Source organism: Tachypleus tridentatus, chromosome 4, assembly GCF_004210375.1.
Source record: "Tachypleus tridentatus isolate NWPU-2018 chromosome 4, ASM421037v1, whole genome shotgun sequence".
In the NCBI taxonomy this organism is placed as follows: domain Eukaryota; kingdom Metazoa; phylum Arthropoda; class Merostomata; order Xiphosura; family Limulidae; genus Tachypleus; species Tachypleus tridentatus.
Window position 1 is genome coordinate 113,412,538 of NC_134828.1, and position 20,233 is coordinate 113,432,770.

At 32.3% G+C, this 20,233-nt stretch overlaps 1 protein-coding gene and 1 long non-coding RNA gene across 4 annotated transcripts in view; one reads left to right on the top strand and one right to left on the bottom strand.

The window, feature by feature from the left end:
- The first annotated feature begins 899 nt into the window (after window positions 1-899).
- LOC143249902 (TELO2-interacting protein 2-like) overlaps window positions 900-20,233 on the top strand; it is a 41,332-nt gene continuing 21,998 nt past the window's right edge. Inside the window, exons 1-7 of one of the 2 annotated variants that reach the window (XM_076500496.1) lie at window positions 901-1,100; window positions 1,578-1,725; window positions 5,893-6,099; window positions 7,089-7,288; window positions 8,404-8,526; window positions 13,589-13,756; window positions 19,367-19,507. In XM_076500496.1, the coding sequence (XP_076356611.1) occupies window positions 1,032-1,100; window positions 1,578-1,725; window positions 5,893-6,099; window positions 7,089-7,288; window positions 8,404-8,526; window positions 13,589-13,756; window positions 19,367-19,507 (1,056 nt within the window). In that variant the 5' untranslated portion in view covers window positions 901-1,031. Of the gene's footprint in view, window positions 1,101-1,577; window positions 1,726-5,892; window positions 6,100-7,088; window positions 7,289-8,403; window positions 8,527-13,588; window positions 13,757-19,366; window positions 19,508-20,233 lie in introns of both variants that reach the window. The other variant, XM_076500497.1, reaches the window with a different exon arrangement.
- Window positions 3,319-20,233, bottom strand: part of LOC143249903 (uncharacterized) — a 68,169-nt gene continuing 51,254 nt past the window's right edge. For both annotated transcript variants that reach the window (XR_013028027.1, XR_013028028.1), the window contains 2 exons: window positions 5,876-6,093; window positions 3,319-3,370 (listed from right to left, as the gene is read on the bottom strand). This is a non-coding gene — a long non-coding RNA (uncharacterized LOC143249903). The remainder of the gene's footprint in view (window positions 3,371-5,875; window positions 6,094-20,233) is intronic.

Below are 20,233 nucleotides of genomic sequence, written 5' to 3' on the forward strand. Positions count from 1 at the left end.
CATGGCACTAGTGCATTAGATCCGTGTGTGACGCATTCATGACGTCATATATGCACCCTGCGAATCGATAAAAATGTAGCGTTTTCTGTGAGAGGATACGGAGACGAAATTGGAAAATCGAATTAACTGTGTATCTAAATAATGTCTCAAGTTTGTTTATTGGCTGTCACAAGTCACTGCACAGGAAGATTTAATACCTTGAGTTAAGTTTGTAAAGATCAGTTGTTTCTTGCTTTATTTATTTACATCTCTACAAAAATGGACTTCAAAAAGTAGTTAGGGTGCTCGAAGGCGTGCGCTTTGTAATCTGAGGGTCGCGGGTTCGCGCCCGAGTCGCGCCAAACATGCTCGCCCTCCCAGCCGTGGGGGCGTTATAATGTGACGGTCAATCCCACTATTCGTTGGTAAAAGAGTAGCTCAAGAGTTGGCGGTGGGTGGTGATGACTAGCTGCCTTCCCTCTGGTCTTACACTGCTAAATTAGGGACGGCTAGCACAGATAGCCCTCGAGTAGCTTTGTGCGAAATTCCAAAACAAACAAACAAACAAACAGTTCCCTCAGAATTTAAGATGAAATGTCATGCATTAAGTTTGTTTAAAATAATGATAGTTTATGTCTTAAAAAGTTAAGTGTTAGTTTTCATCTTGTAAATCAAATTATTTAATCCAACATACTTGCAAGTTTTAACATTATACGTAAACTAAAAAACATTAATACGAGCTAGCGGTTTTAACTCTCGGGCTTAGAGACGTGGGGAATCGGCTCTTCGTCTATAAGACCAAACTTTCTTGTGAAATACACGGTGAAATGTTAAATGTATTTCACTTTCTGACAAATTTCCAATTTTGGCGATTTTAAATAAAATTTAAATTTTAAATTCGCATATCTGCAGAAAGAAAGCTCATTGCAGTATGTACCAATAGAGGGTACTGTTGTACAGCAATGTCTGGTCACGTTTAATATATACATTTTTGTTAACATTGGGTTGGGATATTACAATTTAAGACTTCTAAGACTGTTGGATTTGGTGATATGGCGCAGGATGTAACGATAGAAATACTTATACAAAAACTGAAGTCTGAAAGGTATCTACTTTCAAAGGTTTGTTGATTTGGTTTTCGACTGAATTTGAATTATTTAATATTTATGCTTCAGTCTGAGTCTTATACGACTAATTGCATTCGTAATAAGTAATACTACTATTAATAGATGTAAAAGTAACATATTTCGACCTATAATGTGTTGACTATAAAATTTTAAATCATAATATAGTTACTTGTTAGGCATAGATAGTGTGAGAAATACAGTTGATCGGATAGAAATTTTTAACATAAAATAAAATAACGTTGTAATTGGCAAATTTGTACTCACAAGCACATTAGATTTTGATTAACGTGAGTTATGAAACCGAGAGATCAGATTTAATAAATAAAACTGTACTAATATTATTAAGTTTTAAGTCAAAAGAACTGTAATAATACCTGTTTACATTGAAATGTTTTTGTATATCCTTGCATTAAAAAAAATCACATTAGCTTTGCAGTATTAAAATATGCAAATGTTTTTTTTATATCTTAGCAACCAATACTACGTAAAATAAATTATGTACTGAAAGAAGAACCCACAGAGTTTGGATATGGACAAAATAACACTTTTGTGATAGAGGTTGTTAGTGTGATTGCTGATAGTGGAATGGTTCAAGAATTTCAACATGGAGAAGACAGAGGTACATTATACCAATGAAATTTTGTAATACACTGTAGTATAAAGTATTTTAGGCTTTTGTAGCATGATTTCTGAAATTCTAATTTTCATCAAGAGAAACAAATGTTATGTTAAAACATTTTGTAGCATGTAAAGTCTCAGCACTTCACTGGTGTAGTTTTATTACATCACTGAATTTTGTAAAATGTTTTTTTTTTATATTCACCAAAAATCATAACATATACTTTTCAAAGTAGTTTATAAGAAAAAATAAAAGATATATAAATCACCTGCTAATATGAATGTTGTATCAGTTAACTAACAATATAAGGAATAATTAATGTTATTTTTTTATCCACTAGCTCATGATCTCAATATTTTTACCAATTAAGTAATGATTTACTAGGTTGTTAATAGCCTAAACACTCTATGAAGCACCTGTTATGTAAATATTTTACCAGCTACTTGATTCTGTAACTTACGCATTAATCATATAGTAACATAAAAAGTGTATGAACAAGCTAATAATAAAAACTTTGTAGGAAACACTTGTTATTATTATCTCGTATATGTTTGTCACCAGCATATATCTAATATAAATGTATTAGCTTAACTGAAACAAAAATGGGATTCCAACATTCCTTTTTTACCTCACCTGATGATGACTTTAAAAGGTTTAAATGTATTTTTATTAGTTCTATAACAAAAGGGTTATATTAGTTATCAGCTTTCTCTATAATATAGAAAATACTTTTCTCATTTCTACTTAATAAAATAGTGAGCTTTGTATGTACTTTCTTAATGTCAAACTTTCCACCAGTTTCCAGGTCCTCATTACAAAAACAGTCAATTTGCTATGTGCATGTGAACTCGGTCATTTTGACTGATCTTGTAACCACTGCCTAACAATGAAATTACATAACTCAATGAAATTTGACAAGGTTTACTTAAACTTTGCAAGGCTATTGTATAGAAAAAAATTACATTTTTATTTGTTTGTTAAATTAAAGTGAGACTGACTCAGAATCTGAGTGGTGATGGTGCAAGGTGATCTTCGTGTTAAGATTAAAAATATTTTTTTTCTCTTATGTTTTCATGTTTTCCTTTTCATAACCTCTAGAACCTATTAAATGAATACCAAAAGTTTTTTGATAAATGTTTATATTTAAACTATTATTTTCTGTCCTTACATTAACTGTTGTGAAATCAGCAAAGTAGTATAAGATAAAAAGATGAAAAATAAAAAATATAAATTGTTCATTTTACTTTCTAGAATGATGATGTATTAGAACAGACAGTTACTTATTTATTCTTATAGTCAAAACTAATAAACATTTGTTGCTTTATAGCTGCACTAGGACAGTCTCAAAGTGCATTGAAGTTATTTATCACAGTTAGATAGCCTTGAGTAAATAAATGATCTAGTTCAAAGCACACTACAGTCAAATTAGAGTATTTCCTTATGGTGTGCTCATGTCAAGACATAGTATCACAACAAGTTTTAAAACAAATATTTTCATGTAAGTTTCCTTATTTAACTTAATAAGTTTTCAATTTTTACATTTATAACAATAAATAGAACATCTCTATAATAAAAAAAAGAAATTTCGTACTTGCATCCAAAATCTTTTTGCTGTCAGCAGATGAAACAATACAGGGCTTCCTTCCTGTAATAAAGTTGTCAGTCTGAAGAATCATAAATATTAGTTAAAGTATGTAAGTTAGGGTACAAAATATTATCACACAGAAGAAAATAGAATATACTTAAACTGCTGTAACGTAACTGTTTTTCTAACAAAGATATAACTAAGTCAAAATAACAAAATTATTAGCTGGTTAAGCCAAATAACACAACATAAAGAATATAATAAGGCCAGTTATTCTAAACCTAAACAATCTCAATAACAAATCCTGTAAAGCAAGATATTTTTATTTTTAAATAAACATTTTAATACTCAAGCATTTCTGATATAGAATATTTTCTTTCTACAGGCTTTAAATAATTCAATAGCAAATGTCAGGGAGGTAATTGAAATTTTTGGAAGACAGGATGAGATAAGGTTGTGGCATGTGGGTTTGCTTTAATTGTTCATATCTTAGTAGGAGTTTAAAAGATCATGTAGGAGTAGAAAGAAAATATAACTTGGGCCATTAGTCATGAAGCATCATTTGATAGAGATAGAAGTGAAGGTAGAGAATTTATTTGTATATTTCCTTTTAAAATTAAGAAATTAAAACATAGATAATATAATATAAACATTTCAATTATAAACTGTGTTATAATGTCAAGTTTATTAACATACACAAGTAATAATGCTTTTTAATTACATTTGAATGTAACTGTGAAATAGTTGTGACATCTTTCAGCCCATCCATGGTTCTAGATATAATGTCACAAATACAGGGTGAAAGTCACTGCAGTTTGAAAGCAGCGATAACAGCATTCATTCAGTCTATTTCAAGCCAGCAACTGATAGCGGTGTTTAGAAACAAAATAAGAAGGATCCAGATCTGTGTTGATGCCAATGGGGTTACTTTAAACATTGTTTATAATTGTTATTCATATTTACCTCCTGTATTCTACATTGAAACATGCCTGTTGATAAATATATAAGTGCACAGTAACTTTCCGAACACCCTGTATAATCAAGTAATCACAGGTATTGTTTTATAGTCACTACAGTCTTTGATTAATTCCAGTTTGTCCTACTTAGTTGATTAGTGTTATGTCTCTCAAAGGTAACCGACTATTATAAATTAGTGTTTCTGAGTGTTACTGTTTTCTGTTATTCCAACCATTTAACTCCTGAGAATAATCAGTTAATTGAATGAAATAGATTATTGAGCCTGATGATTCATTGATTAGCATGTTCCTCTAATTACCTTTCTTTACAAGAGTATAAATGTTTTATTAACTAACAGTCATTTAATAATATAGTTAAGAATATATTCTAACAACTAGGTAATAAAATATAAATTGCTTTACCAGCTGTCAAATAATTTGTTCATGTAAATATTATAGTATTTTACTCTTCCATAACTGGCATAGAATAAGTATTAATTCATATATTTTCAGCAAACTTTTCATTATTTTCTTGTGCTGTTGTTTTTCTGGTAAAATGGATGTAAGAATAATATAAACATGTACTGATGCTCCTGTGTAGGTTCTGGTTACATATAGTAATGATTCCACTATGAAAGGCAGGCCTGGCATGGCCAGGTGGGTTAAGGCATTCGACTCGTAATCTGAGGGTAGCAGGTTCAAATCCTCGTCACACCAAACATGCTCACCCTTTCAGCCGTAGGGGCGTTATAAAGTGACGGTCAATCCCACTATTCGTTGGTAAAAGAGTAGCCCAAGAGTTTGCAGTGGATGGTGATGACTAGCTACCTGCTAAATTAGGGATGGCTAGTTTAGATAGCCCTCATGTAGTTTTGAGCAAAATTAAAAACAAACAAACAAACAAACTGCTATGAAAGCTCTTATCTGCTTGTTCATCTTCTGTGTATGTTCATAAAGTATGGTTCTCTGTTTACTTCATTGCAGTTCTTGTAAATATTTCAGTAATTACAAATGAAAATTAATTTTAATCTCTGAAAGCAACCTAAAAATTTCTTATTGGAAAATTTCAGAGTGAAAGGATATGAAAATTATAATGAGGACCAAAGAATAAAAACCATTTTTCATGCTTATAAGATTTTTATTACTTGGAAATTAGTAATAAAAGTTGAGTTGTAGGACAAATATTTGTTGAATCCTTTTATGTGACATGAATATGCTAATATAAGTTTAGAAATTCAGAACAATTGACAGAAGGTTTAGAAGAACTACCGATTTAGAGGTTTAGTTTGAGTAGAATTTTTTGAAATATTGATTTTGTGCCTTAAAAGCTGAGTTGTAAGAATGGTTTTTAAACTGTTACTGGTTTCTTTGTAAGATAAGTCTTTTGAAATGATAGTCATAAGATATAGTATACTTTGAAGCTATTCACTATTTTGTTCAGAGCATAATAAATGTTTTTAATTTTTGTTGATTATTTTAAATGTGTACTTAACACACTTTTGTTTTTATGTGTGTACGTGAAACAATAAATTGAAAGCTAGATTTTTCAATGTTACCTATTATTTTGAATATTTAATAAATGTGTTAGAAAATTTAGTAACTAACATACTCAAAACATTTTTTTAGAATACCAGTCAAATGATTTTCTTGGAGTAGCAGATACAGCTGTTGAAAGTCTAGATTGCTTGCTGAGCCTCTTAGTTACTATTTCTCATAAATTAGTGACAAGCACTAAGCTCCTACAGACACTCCTGACACCAGTGGTGATGTTGTGTGCGTCCCACAGCGAGCATTTTCTATGGACAAATCCTCAGTCTGTTGATAAGGCTGAAAGTAAGATCACAATTTGTGTTATACTATTTTTAATTTAATAAGAACTAATTGAAGTAGTCATAGAATGATATTATCACTTTCCATTATCTATGAAATTTTATTTCTTCATGTAAACACTGTTCTAACACTTAACACACAATTTGTGGTGACATATAGATATTTTAGATATATAATCAAGACTATTTTTAACACAGTTAATATGAACAAAATTATGGTTGAAATTAAATGTTGAGGCATTGGGAAAGACTAACTATCCCTTGGATGTAATTCTAAACCTAAGCCTGTTAGAAAAACATTAAACACATTGAGGCACTTCCTTAGTTGGATTTACATTCTGGGTGATTTTGATAATGTTCAGACCAGACCTGTGGAAGGAAACAGGGATCAGAAAAAAGAGAAGAAAATAGTGTACTATATAATTAGTAGAAATGTGCCATTCTGAGTTGAAGTAGTGTGCTATATAATTAGATAGAAATGTGCCATTCTGAGTTGAAGTAGTGTGCTATATAATTAGATAGAAATGTGCCATTCTGAGTTGAAGTAGTGTGCTATATAATTAGATAGAAATGTGCCATTCTGAGTTGAAGTAGTGTGCTATATAATTAGATAGAAATGTGCCATTCTGAGTTTCTGACATATTATTTGTTGATAAAACAAAAGCTGTTGGAAATTGTTTTATTTTGAATATTTAAAGCTATAATTAAACACTCGGGAACAACAGTATTGTTTATGGGACAGCAACAGGTATTCTGGTTTGTTCTTACTTATCAGAGCTGTAAGAAAAAGAAACTAACGATAATTTAAAAACTTTATCTCTTAGGTAAAGTGAGTCATTAAGCCATAATTGGTTTATTACATTAAAATTTACATTCATGTAGTTTGTCATTAGTGAATTTTTTTTCTAAGGTTTATTTTATCTTTATAGACATTCTGTTCATGAGACCAGTTTTAAAGGTTGAGTAAAATAACTATTGTTTTTTATTCTGAAGAGCTTTTGGAGGTTGTATGCACAGTGTGTGGGTGTTCTCATATATCTGAAGTCCTGGCATCAAATGAAGCCATTACCTATTCCTCTCCCCAGTTGGCTAAACCCATGCTTGATATCCTGAAGGAAAAGCTTACTCAGAATAACTGGAGGAAGAATCCTGCTATGAAGGAAGTATTTAAATGGCTTTTGTTTAACATTAAGGTGAGCTCATTAGGGCAGACAGAGTTTTAGAGGTAAATTAGTAAGTTTGTTGTTAATCAATGGGGAAAGTTATGTAATTAAGATGAATTAGTTTCAATAAAATAATATTTTATATATCATTAAATGTAATGTAAGTGGAGAGTAAACATCATACCACATCTTAGTAATAAAAATTACATCAGTATTATTTTTAAACTTATATCTAGCAACTTCAAAATAATCTTCCCCCTCCAAACCTAATGCTGTAAAAATTATAACTTCAAATTACAAACTGGATTTTTGTAAAATGAAAATCAACTGATAAAGTAATTACTGTAACAAAATTCAGAGGAACAAATAAAATTAACATATTACTTTTACAAAATAAAAATATTAAAGGTACGTGATTTCTAATGTAATAATAAAATGTTTAGAAATTACAATTCATGTAGGAATAAATAGAAAAAAATGAACTGCAAGGAAAAAATAACCTCTGCTTATATAGAGTAAATTTATAATTTTGTTAGCTTTAGAAACTTATAAATGTTTTAAAACAACAAAGAAAAAAGAACTTTAATTTGACAGTTTCTAAAATTACCAAGAATTCACTTTTTACAAAATATTAAAGCTGGAAATAAGTAACAGCATGTGTAATGGGGGACAGGTTTGTAGCTTTAGTTTTGTGTGTTAATGTTTTATTTATGTAGCCAATAAATATCAAAATTTCTACTGAACAAATGAAAATTACAAATAGAGGAGGGATGGATTGATATTAGGGTCAGCAGTTTGGACTTTATTAATTTAATCTCAAATGAAAGTTAATGGTATATGTCAAAATAAAATTCTAAATTTAAATATTTCATTTATAGTTTTATTTGATGGGTGGTTGAGAGAATAAATAAGACAGAATTTTTAGGCTTAATTTGGTCATTTGCCCTTTTAAAAATATGACATACTAGGTGATGAAATCTTTAAAAATTCACTTCATAAGTTAATTTTTACTTATCAATTTAAGTTTGTAAATTCTAATCAATGGCAGAAGGTTAATTCTTTAACCCTAATGATTCTAAGAATGTAACACTTGTAATGAAACTTTGACAGAAATGTTTGTATTAATCATGTATGTTTCACCATAGCATCCTTGCCTATCTGAACATCTCAGCAATGTTCTCCCTCCATCATTGTTGTTTGTGGATGACCATACGACAGAACACAAAGTACTTGGTATTAGATGTCTAAATCACATTGCAGATAATGTGGTAAGTTATAAAGTGAACTGTAGGTCGTGATAATTTTTAACCCATGTAAATTTTACAACTGAAACAATCGGAGAAATTATCCTGACATAAGGTTTAAAAGTAGTTTAACACTCAAGAAAGACAAGTTATGTATAGCAATCAAACTGGAATAATTCCGAGTCATTTGAGGATATGAATTTAGAACAAATACACATGTTTTGTTTATTAGAAATTCATTTTGTAGAGAATGAAGTGAAAAGTATTTTCATAACATTATGTTAAATGCACTTTATTTTTACATAATGGTTCACTTCCTCACCATTGTATAAATAACTTAAAATGGTATGAACTCTGCTTGGAAATGCAGCATGTCATTGTTTGTTATCAACATAATATATAATTTATATATAAATATATATTATGGTGGTCCAAAAATATAAAAAATGAAAAATTATTTCTCATGATATTTGCCAATATTTTGTTACCTCTCACTGCGTTGATTCAGGGATATTTAAAGATGGTGCAACCGGAACACTTCAATATCAGTATATATTATAGGGAAGGACAAACAAAGTAGATGTTATGGATTTTATTCAGTAGAAAAAACAAAGTTTCAAAATCAGTAGCAAACTGAATGAAAGTTAGTGTCCTGCATATCTGAATGACATATAACTATAATTATAATAATATAACAATTTTTCATATCACTTATGACATCACATTTTCCTTTCTGTGGAGTCAGAAATGTTTTGTTGTGTAGTTTAACTGTGTGAAGAAAGTATTGCTTTTGATCTTTATATTTAGGTGAGTTAAACACTAGAATCAGAGCAATACCTCTCTTTGTGTAGTTATTTAAAACTTTTGACCCAGTAACAACATTCTTTATATCTTTGTGTTCTGGATTTTCTTTCCAGTCTCCTGGGTCATTCTCCAGGAATGTCTTTTCTTTTTCTTTCCTGTTTAATTTGAAGATGTTGAATATTTTAAGAGTCCTCTGAAGATAGCCTTAACATCGTGTTAACCGTACAACCTGGATATACATATAGCCTTAACATCGTGTTAACCGAACGACCTGGATATACAGATAGCCTTAACATTGTGCTAAGGTTATTGAAGGGTGTAATCGTTAGTGTAGGAGCTTCATTTTAGAAGTGAGTGTCATACAAAGCCTGAAAACTGTTACCTTTGGAAACATTCACAAAACCACATCCAGCCAACAGTTTAAACACTTTTTGACATAAACTGGCAAGGTACTGGATTGCTGCATCTGAAATCTATAAACCACATGGTACATGACCCAGTTATGTTGAATTTTAAATTACTGTCCATAATAATTTAATAATTGTATGCGATCATGTGACTATAATTGTTTGCTGACCAATAAAGAAAGACAATTAATTGGAAATGTAAACGTGTTGCAAATTTCTTTAAATTTGTGCCACTCTTAAACAATGATGTATTTAGCTCAAAATTTAGTGTAAGGCCATCTTCATATGATGAATGAAAAAATGCATCACTGTGTGTATATACATATATAGTGAAATTAAATAAATATATTGAAAGTGAAAGGAAGTTAAATAATTAAACAAAATCATGAGGAAGGACTGCATTAGAAACAACAAACCCCAACCTCTGGTTAATTATATTATAACCATAAATTTGTAAGTCAAAACAAAATATATTAAAATTAAAAAAAAATATGCTGCATTTTTTTTTTTAAAGATCCTAGGGTACAAGCTACAATGTGGGATTATAAAATATATCCTAGGTTTTAGAGGTGACTAAAGAACTAGGACCCACATTGCAGTGGGGATACACTATCTATCAGTCTCAACCTCCAGATCTGTAAATATATGTAACTAAGATGATTAAAATCATATGAACTCTGCATGGAAGTGTAATGTGTCATTGTTTGTTATCAAACATGATATATTACTTATATTTTGAAAAACAGACTAACAAACAGATTGTAGTCCTTCAGAATAAAAACAAGTGTATGCTATGACATTTGTAACACCTGTTATATATAAATTATTTTGCTAGAATGAATCAAATCTCAGCATTAATTCTGAATCTTTGGTTATTGGATTATTCATATTTAGTTTCCATTAATTTGAAATATCTATTCCAGGAGTTATCAAACTTTACCAGAATAAGTCCCCCCCAGAACATTTTGCATACTGAATACCCCCCTTTCACTAATGTGCCTGTAGATACTGAATGCCTTAACAGTATTATTCATTTGTATATTTGTTATGTCCTCCTTCCAACACTTTTTTGTAGCCCCCAATTCATAAAATTTAGATTTAGTGTAGTGTCGTATTTTATAAAAAAAAAACATAGAAGCTGGAAATGTATGCACTTCATCAGTGACCTATTACTAGGACAAAACATAAAAATCCTGTATCTGAGTCGAACAGTACATTTTATGAAATTGTGGGTGTTGGTTGAAACATTTGATTTTCAGAATTTATACATTTTTTATTAATTTTATTTCTATATACAAAATTATTCTATCACTGAAAACTTTTTGTGGAACAACATGTACCATAACTACATGGATGTTGATTGGCTCTGTAGTGAAGCTGGTGAATTGGGTTTGAATCATTGTAAGTTGTGGGTGTATTATAAGACTACTGAAAATTTAGCAGGGATAGTGGTTGATAGAATGCTGTTTGCTGGATCCATTTTCTCAAGTGACTAGTTCAAGATTAGGGAAGCAGTGGATAGCCTAGCCAAGGAGCTTTACCATAAATACAAATACAGAACTACAGTTGTACATTGTTTGGCATTTTGTAGGTAATTTGATGCCACTGAAAATCGATTGGATAATTTCTGTATGCTCATATTCAGTAAGAGACTTATGATTCCCAAGGTGAGGATATTCATTGTACTGAATGACAGTGGAAAACAAAGGAATGTGGCTCAACTTGAGTATTGAGATTCGGTGTTTTATATTGTAAGCCTTTTGACTTGCTGCCGAGCACTTGGGAACACTTTATGTGATGTAATAAGTTTCTAATTATTATACTTTAGTTGCTTTTATAATATAAAAAATATACGTAAAAGCAAGAAATTTAATAGTTACACGTGGGTCATGTGCTTTCATGCCCTCAAATTTTTTATGAAAGTTAATCCTATCTCTGTTATAGTTATTATTAGTAGTTGATTTTTATTTATTTTAAATATGCAACTTTGAATGCAGACTATTTGCATGCAACAAAAAAAAATTGTATCTTTAAAGTATTATAATTCAACTGGCTTTATAACAAAACTATATATTCATTGTAATCATTTTATTACCGTTTTTGAGATGATTTCAGTTATAGCGTACTATAAAATTCACACAGAATAACTCGAGTCCGATCAAGAGAACGTGTTAATCTCGTAGTGAAATCAGCAAATAAAACTCTTCCTTTTGTATCTAAGTATCCAATAGCAAATGTTGGAGAGAATTGTTCACAATTTTTAAAGATAACATATCGTATGAGAAGCATTACTTGTGGGTTTTAGTTTATGGTATGTAACTCATCGAAGCTTGAGAAATAGACATTATAATTTTGCATTTTAGTTCGAAGAGATACAATTTGTAAGTGTGAAGATCTTAGAACCTTAATACAGTCGATGGTAAGAAGTTTGAAAATGGGCAGTTTGGGATAAAAAGTACAGAATGATATAGAGGAGAACATTGAAATTTATGTAAAATTCTTTTTGAAATTAAGACATTAAAACTTATAAACCACCTGTTGATAATAAAGTAGTTGAATCAACTTTTAAGTGCAACTCTGTAAAAAGGTTGTAGCATGTATACTTTGACTTATTCCTGTCTATAGAATCAAGGAGAATACAGTAAACTGTCCCAAGTTTTACTGTAGGTTTGTGATACTAAAGTATGAATAAGATTCTATCAGTCACCTGTAGTTTTTGTATTATTTTCTTTCCTTCAGATGTTGTTTAAGTGCTCGTTTATAGTGCTCTGCTGAGTAGAGAAGTTGGAAAAGTTACCAGTAATTTATGTTTTTTTATTTTTAGCACATTATTTTCTAAATGTGATTTGAAAATAAATAATAACGCAAACTCTAATGAGACACTGAGCAGCAGTTGTGTGATGAAGGCACTTGTGTGGCACTCTGGATGTTTCTGCTAGCTTTTTGACCTGCAGAAATTTTACATTCCAATATTTCTTTCTTTTTTTTTTATGTCATTGTGTAACAAGTGTAGAATAATTTTTTTATTGTCTATTGGGTGTACCATTAAGGAATAATAAAATTAATTTGTTCAAATACTTTTGATGAAGTTTTTATTAAGATGAACAGTGATAATGACAGTAATTCTGAGATTGTAAATTTAATTTTACAGTTTCTATAGATTGATGTATTTCATCAAACATTGCAATGACATTTTCAGGTGCTTGTTAGTTTATAGGATATTTCACTATATTGTAAGATGACATTTTCAGGTTCTTGTTAGTTTATAGGATATTTCACTATATTCTGTGATGACATTTTCAGGTGCTTGTTAGTGTATAGGATATTTCACTATATTCTGTGATGACATTTTCAGGTGCTTGTTAGTTTACTGGATATTTAACTATATTGTATGATGACATTTTCAGGTGCTTGTTAGTTTATTGCATATTTCACTATATTCTGTGATGACATTTTCAGGTGCTTGTTAGTTTATTGGATATTTCACTATATTCTGTGATGACATTTTTAGGTGCTTGTTAGTTTATAGGATATTTCACTATATTGTATGATGACATTTTCAGGTGCTTGTTAGTTTATTGGATATTTCACTATATTCTGTGACGTAGTTTTCAAGTTTTTAAAAATTGGTTTGACCTCATAGCAGGACTAAACTGGTTGATATTGCATTGTAAAATACAGTATGAATGATTGATGGGTATAGTCTACTGATGTTCACTTGCTGTTGTTGGAGGCCTTGATTGTAATTAAGTTTTTCTTTTTTAAACTTAACTGTGAGATTGTGTGACCTTTTAACTCCACATCAGTTACTAAAGTGTTTACAATATATTTAAACATTTTTATCACTTTCTAATAAAAGGTGTGGATGTTTTTAGCCTCCAACTGAACTGAAGAGGTATGGAAGAGCTGATGTTCTGTATGATGCTCTAAAGCACCTCATATATAATAGGGAGTTGGAAATCATAGAGGTTCTTCATCCATGTGTACTTAGTCTGCTAGAGAGTCAGGAGCCAAACCCTTCTGCATCAGAAAGGTTGAAGAAGGTCTGGGAATGTTCTCATTTAAATAATAAAAACATATCTGTAAAGTTATCTTTCATTCTGTGTTTTAAATTTTTACAACTCTTTTTTGTTTCATTATAAGAAATATTTTTATATTTTGGTACTAGTATTTATTTTGTTTACTTAATTATAAAAAAAATGTCATTGTAATTTATCTCCATTAAAATGTTTTATTGTATGACTTCTCCCTTTGCCTCTGTATTAGTGACGTGCAGCTTTGATTAGTGGTTTGAACCATTCTCACTGAATGGATACATTCAATCCTTAGTTTAGAGCTGTCTTACACGTGTATTTGTTAAGAGACTAACATGGAGCTGTACGGTGTGCAAGACGATTGTGAAAAGTTTCTTTTTCTCAAACTTTTTTACTTTTTTTTTTATTAGTGGAAAATAGTGACTGACAAGATATACTTTATTTTTATAAATCTCAACTGTCCATCTTGTAACCATGCCAGATGTCAATTACATCATAGCCCTTCTTACTGTAAACCTGATGTATAAATCCAGAGGCTGCCATGTATTGGTCATATCTCCATTTTTATTATTATCTATGACTAAACTGTTATGCTGCATGATTGTTACGCACATCGTAGAGTTGGGGTATTTTGTAGGACTGGTAGTAGTTCTGTCTAGTGATTTGTGCTTCATAAATATGTTTGTCCCTGACTGTACACTCAAGTACACACATTAATAAAGCAAACAGAGATTGTTGTCCATCTGTGATGCTGTGTAACATTGAGACTCTTTTTACCATGGATCTGATGTACAATTTCAGATGGCAGTAAGTTTAGGTTGATTGACTTCATTATTGTAGTAGCTCTACTTTTCAAAATAGGGTGTTGTAGTTATCTGTTAAACTGTCTCTGGTGATGCAGTTCTCTGGACCCTCCAGTGCAGTTTATCCCTTTTTCATCAAGTTGAGTATGGAAATCTTTGCTTATAATCAATTCTTAGCTGCTGAAGTGGTGGACCATGCAGCCCTATTCTCGAGTAATGAATCATACAACTCGGTTGAGAGAAGGGCAGTAGCATTCTGCAGGTATCGCTGGTGTATTGCATTTCCTGCTGTAAACCTATGTAGAATTGCAGATGCCACCAAGTTTTGGTTGAATTACTCTGACATGTCATGTAAATAAATATATATTATTGCAGTTTGCTTCTCAGGATGAAATATTTCTCCTTCCTACACTTATCCAAACATACATTCCTAGTGGATCCAGTGTTGGTTGGAGATGGTTCAGCTCAGTAAATTCTCATGTGTGTGCTAACTGGTATCCTTCCTCCTACTGCAGACTGGATGACAAATGTAAACTGCTGCCAGATTTTGTGGTTGAGATACACTCGAGTTTTGTGGTCGCTGTTCTCACTATTTGTTGGATGTAGGTTCCCAGTGAATCTGGTGTTAGTTGTAGCAGATTGCAACATGCTTTCCCACTTATGTGTGGCTTGATATTTTCCTACTACTGTAGTCTAAAAGTACAATACCCATTGCTATCAGGCTTAGGACCAGAGATGTCATCCCACTGGAGCTTTCCACCTTCTTACTGTTTGCTAGCTGTTGGTTGCTGGCGGATCTGGTTTTGGTTGTGTTGGAAATGCATGCAAGTGGAGATGCATTTTGGTATGATAGCTTGTCTTCCCTACTAATTCCCATTTTGGGATAAAGAGGTAAGTGATCCCCTACTTAACATGGATCTGATTTACCATTCCAGATTCCACTTAAAGTGGGATGAATCTGAACTACCACTAAAGTCTGTCACACCCTAATCACATGACACCCGAGTCTCATTAATTTATCATACATATTCAGGAATTCCCTCATATCTGTTTGCCTTTTATGTTTGCAACACAGTCATAAAAAAACCAAAGAGTATACCTGGATCAGTGTAGTCACCCATTGAGGTGTGATGTTTTTCTTTTGATTCCACACCCACTGATTTCTCTGTAGGAGCTTCCTAAAAGTGAATAATATTGGCTCTCCACCATTTCAATGTAGAAGTTAGCTGTTTTGCATGAAGAGTTAAGATATTGTATCAGAAGTCAGCATTTTCCTACACTGAAAATGTGTTTTCAATAGATGCATATCACTTCACATTTCCCATCTAGCCTCCTCATTTTTGATGATATATAGTGTGGGTATCCTGACCAATTTTTAAGTGATAATGAGTGTAGATGTAAAGAGGGCACTGGTTACAAGAGGAGTGGTTTCACATTCCTTTTGTTGCACGATCATCTGCTTATGGATGTGTGGAAGTGGGAGGTATGAGGCAAATAGTATGCATTGAAAAGTTACACCAATAGAGGGCAGTGATAATCCACTAAAGCTATACCAAAACATACTTACCTCACAGAACAGGTATTACTCAACTTCAAGGGTTTCTTCCTTTGTCCACCTAAACATTGGTCTGATTCTCTCTCGCTTGCTCCAGTTTTTTATGCCCATTTAATTACCCTTGGTGATATTACTCTCATTACACACTCCACCTGCATCACTTCATCCTCTATTCCAGTTCTATGGCTAATCAGAGTTTGCTTGGTCTGGGGATAGTGAGAGAGATTTGTGCTGGTTTTTCCATGCTTTTATTCTCATCAGTTGTTGGGCCTAAGAACACAAGAGACTAGTGTCCAGTCATCAGTTTTTCTCATCCACATCATCCAGATTTCCCAAGATTCACAAGCTACTGATTCCTCATTCTAAGTTAGCATTTTGTACTGGGATTGTAGATGTCCAAGTTCCTTGTAGTTGGCTTCTATCTACAAATTACCATGGTTGTGGTGTCCCATAAATTTCAGCATTATTTTGCTCACAAGAATCAGCTACTGCAGTTCAGGATTTTTACCTTCAAACTAGCATCAGTTTTTCATGGGTTCTATCAAATTGCGAATGTTTTTCTCATCACCTTCATTCCATAGCACTGTAACCATGCTGGCACCACTTTATCAGTTGTAAAAACATCTCACCCTGAATGTACTTTCATAAACAGCCAAGACAGTCTTCAATCTCAAAGCTGAGACATTTGTTCTTGCTCCAGTTCATTATGTCACCAGTCTGGGTTTTCTTTTTATGCTATGGAACTGGAAGTCCAACTCTTCTTCACTTCTCCATTCCCCACTTCATGGATTGTTATTTCTCTTTTGGGAATGTGAGTATCTGTGAAATACATCATGCTTTTGATCTTGAGAGATTGTTAAATTGGAACACTACTAAGATATGGTTTCTCTGTTGCCACCTCATCCAGAGTTCCAACTTGTCATAAATTCCTCACTTCAGGGATGGAGTGCATGTACCAACAGTCAGGAAGTTCAGTATCAATGGATGGATAAGAAGCTTCCCTACACATTGTTTTAGTCATTCTTGCTGTTCAAAATGCAATGTCTCATGGTCTGAGCTTATTAAAGGACAATCATCAGGCTCTACTCCAACAATTCCATTGTGACATCTTACGTTTCTCAAGAAAGGAGGCACTTTATCCACAGCTTCTTTTTTTTTCAAATCTTGGACTATTTTTCTCAGGATAATTCCTATCATATCACCTTATTAGCTTGCTTTGTTTCATGGGTGATGAATGCAGTAGCAGTTAAATTGTTTCATCCTACACATATTCTCTTAAAAGGACAGATGCTGCATCACAAAGTGCTGTTGGATTGGCTCTCTTTGATTGGAGGGTTGGCTGCTCATTATAACACCCAACTTCTGGCAATTTGGTCTCCAGTACTTTATATTTATGCTCTTGCAATGGATGAGAAATGATTACAACTTTAGGCCTTTCCTCTAATTCCTATCTTACCCAAGGTACCAACTATGATTTTTTCCAACCCACTGTCAGGTCCAGTTGATAGCATGGGATTAGCAGCTACACCCTCTCTTCTGATCCTGTGATACCTTCAAGAGTGTCCACCTCTTCCACTTATTCTTAGATCATCTCATGTGTAGCCGGACATGATCTGACATGCATCTATCCAAGAACTAAAGCTTCATGTGTAGAGGTTATGCAGAATTTTGCAGCATTGGAGTTTAATTTCTAAGCTTGCTGTGTATCTGTCTCCATCTGCTTATTTCCGTAATGGATGTTTATCAACAGAAGTGACACAGATGTAGGTAGTGGTGTACTAAGAGGAGGTTGAATCGACTTTAGTGAGAAGTGCCAACCATAATTTGTTTTTTGACCTGGCTTTCTGGCGAAGGGTGTATGCATTTTCCGCAGTTATCCTCTATAAAACACTTTATTAACCACTGTTTGATACTCGCAACAAAATACTTTTTTAGTTCCAAGAACTCTCCAGATTCCTGAACTTACCTTGAGCCCTTTCTCCCAAAAGACCATTCCAGTTACCCAACTGATATATTAAGGTTACATTACTTGCCCTTTCTTGACACCTGTTTGTGACCTTATTCTCATAGGCCATGTATCACCTTTACATGAAGGTCTATTTTTCATTGCTGCTGACCTACTGGTGGGAGTAGTTTGCACTGTTTGTCCACAGAATGCTTTATTATTCTGCGTACGTCCTCAGACTGGTTCTTCTTACCCAAGACTCTGTCAGTCAAGGAAGGGGATAAATCCTCTTCACCAATTCATCTGATTACTATTTCTCACTTGTATGACTAATCTGATTTCAATCTGTTGTATTGTACAGTGAGGGTGTTAAAGGTTTTTGGTGCCTGCACCAATGCCTTCAGATGCTAGACAGTGACTTGTTATTCTGGGCTCTCTTTGAAGGTGATGAATCTTCTGTGAGTCATGTATAATCGTATTCGTCACACTTCTGTGTTCTTAGCAGCCTGGTTTAATTGTCTGCTGGAGGACATTGTACATGCTGGTGTGTGAACCTCTACTAGTACTTTCACAGGGTGCTTCAAAAAAAATGTTAACACTTATGTGGGACTACTATTTTTAATGGAAAAAGAACAGATGATATACTGTAATATGATAACAAAGGTAGTTTCAAAAAGTCAAAGAATCTCCACTTGTTTACAATCATTGTCAACACATGCCTGGAATTTTCTCCAGGTGGTCACTAGAGCCCAGAGGTACATTTCTTGTGGTACTGTTGCAATTCTCAGAAGTGTTAACTTTGTTTTGAAGCACCCTGTATATCACATTATTTGCATAATCTGGCAGTATCTTCATGTGAGGGCTTTTACCTACACCCCTAGCAATCTTCTGCAGGATTATACAAAGGGGTTTGTATTTTCATTGCTACCATTTAGGGTCTCTTACCTCATTGGCATAGGATCTCACTCTGCAGCAAGTGTTGCCCGTGTAGGTGTGTTGTTATGAAACCAGTTCTGCACTATAAACTACAAATTCGAGGTACTTTAGGTTGCATCAGTCTCTTTTTTACATAAAGGGTTTATATTTAAGTTGCAGGTAAAGGAACTGCTCATCATAAAATGCCTTATTCATAAAAATGTTATGATGGAACAAGATAAACACGTTTGGTTATTTTACTTTTCAAGATAAACACGTTTGGTTATTTTACTTTTCAAGATAAACACGTTTGGTTATTTTACTTTTCAAGATAAACACGTTTGGTTATTTTACTTTTCAAGATAAACACGTTTGGTTATTTTACTTTTCTTACTCAATAGCCTGGAAAATATGATGAGTTTTACCAGAAAATTGTAATAGATATGGAACAAGAACAGATGTTGGCTCTTCGAAAGATTTATTCAAGACATATCTTGAGTTACATTGACAAATTAGGAATAACAGTTATTCGTCACTTTAAGGTAAAGTATGCCATAATTTATCAGTATTGTTCGTCCATCACCTTGAGATAATTTATATGTTAGGAACAACACGTTTGTTACATTAAGATAACTCGTAGATAGGAAATAAGTTATGTGACATATTAATTCTCTCAATGTGAGCTTGTTTGACTCGACTAACCAAATTAGCACTTTGTACGTGTTTTAGTTTTAATATTATGGATTGTTAATATAGTATTTGTATCTTTACAACATTTGACAAACTTTCATTCAATGTTATGTATTTTTTACGTACAAGAAATCAGATTTTATATTGAAATTTTTGATAAAGATTTATCTGAGAATATATATTAAGTCTTGTATTTTGACTGGTCTGAATTCAAAGTAAATTTTACTGAAAAAAGTTTGAAATGTATTTAGGAGGTCTTACAGATTGCAAACTTTTTTTTCAGTAAAACTTTACATTTATCTGTTATTTCCTTTACCCTAATTTTATACAAGGTTTAGTCGGTGTGACTGATCTTGTAACCACAAAACAAAAATCTAAATGGCCCTCTTTTTCTTTCTATAATGACTTCAAATTGTAATATAAAACTACGTTTGTTTATCCTAAGTAACTTTAAACTTGTAACAGAATACATCTATTTATACTTAAATGTTGTTGTTCTGTTGCCTTTTGAACTGTGCTTAGCTACATTAGTTAGTACCAGGATAGAGGGGACATTGGTGAAGAGTATTTTGAGACAA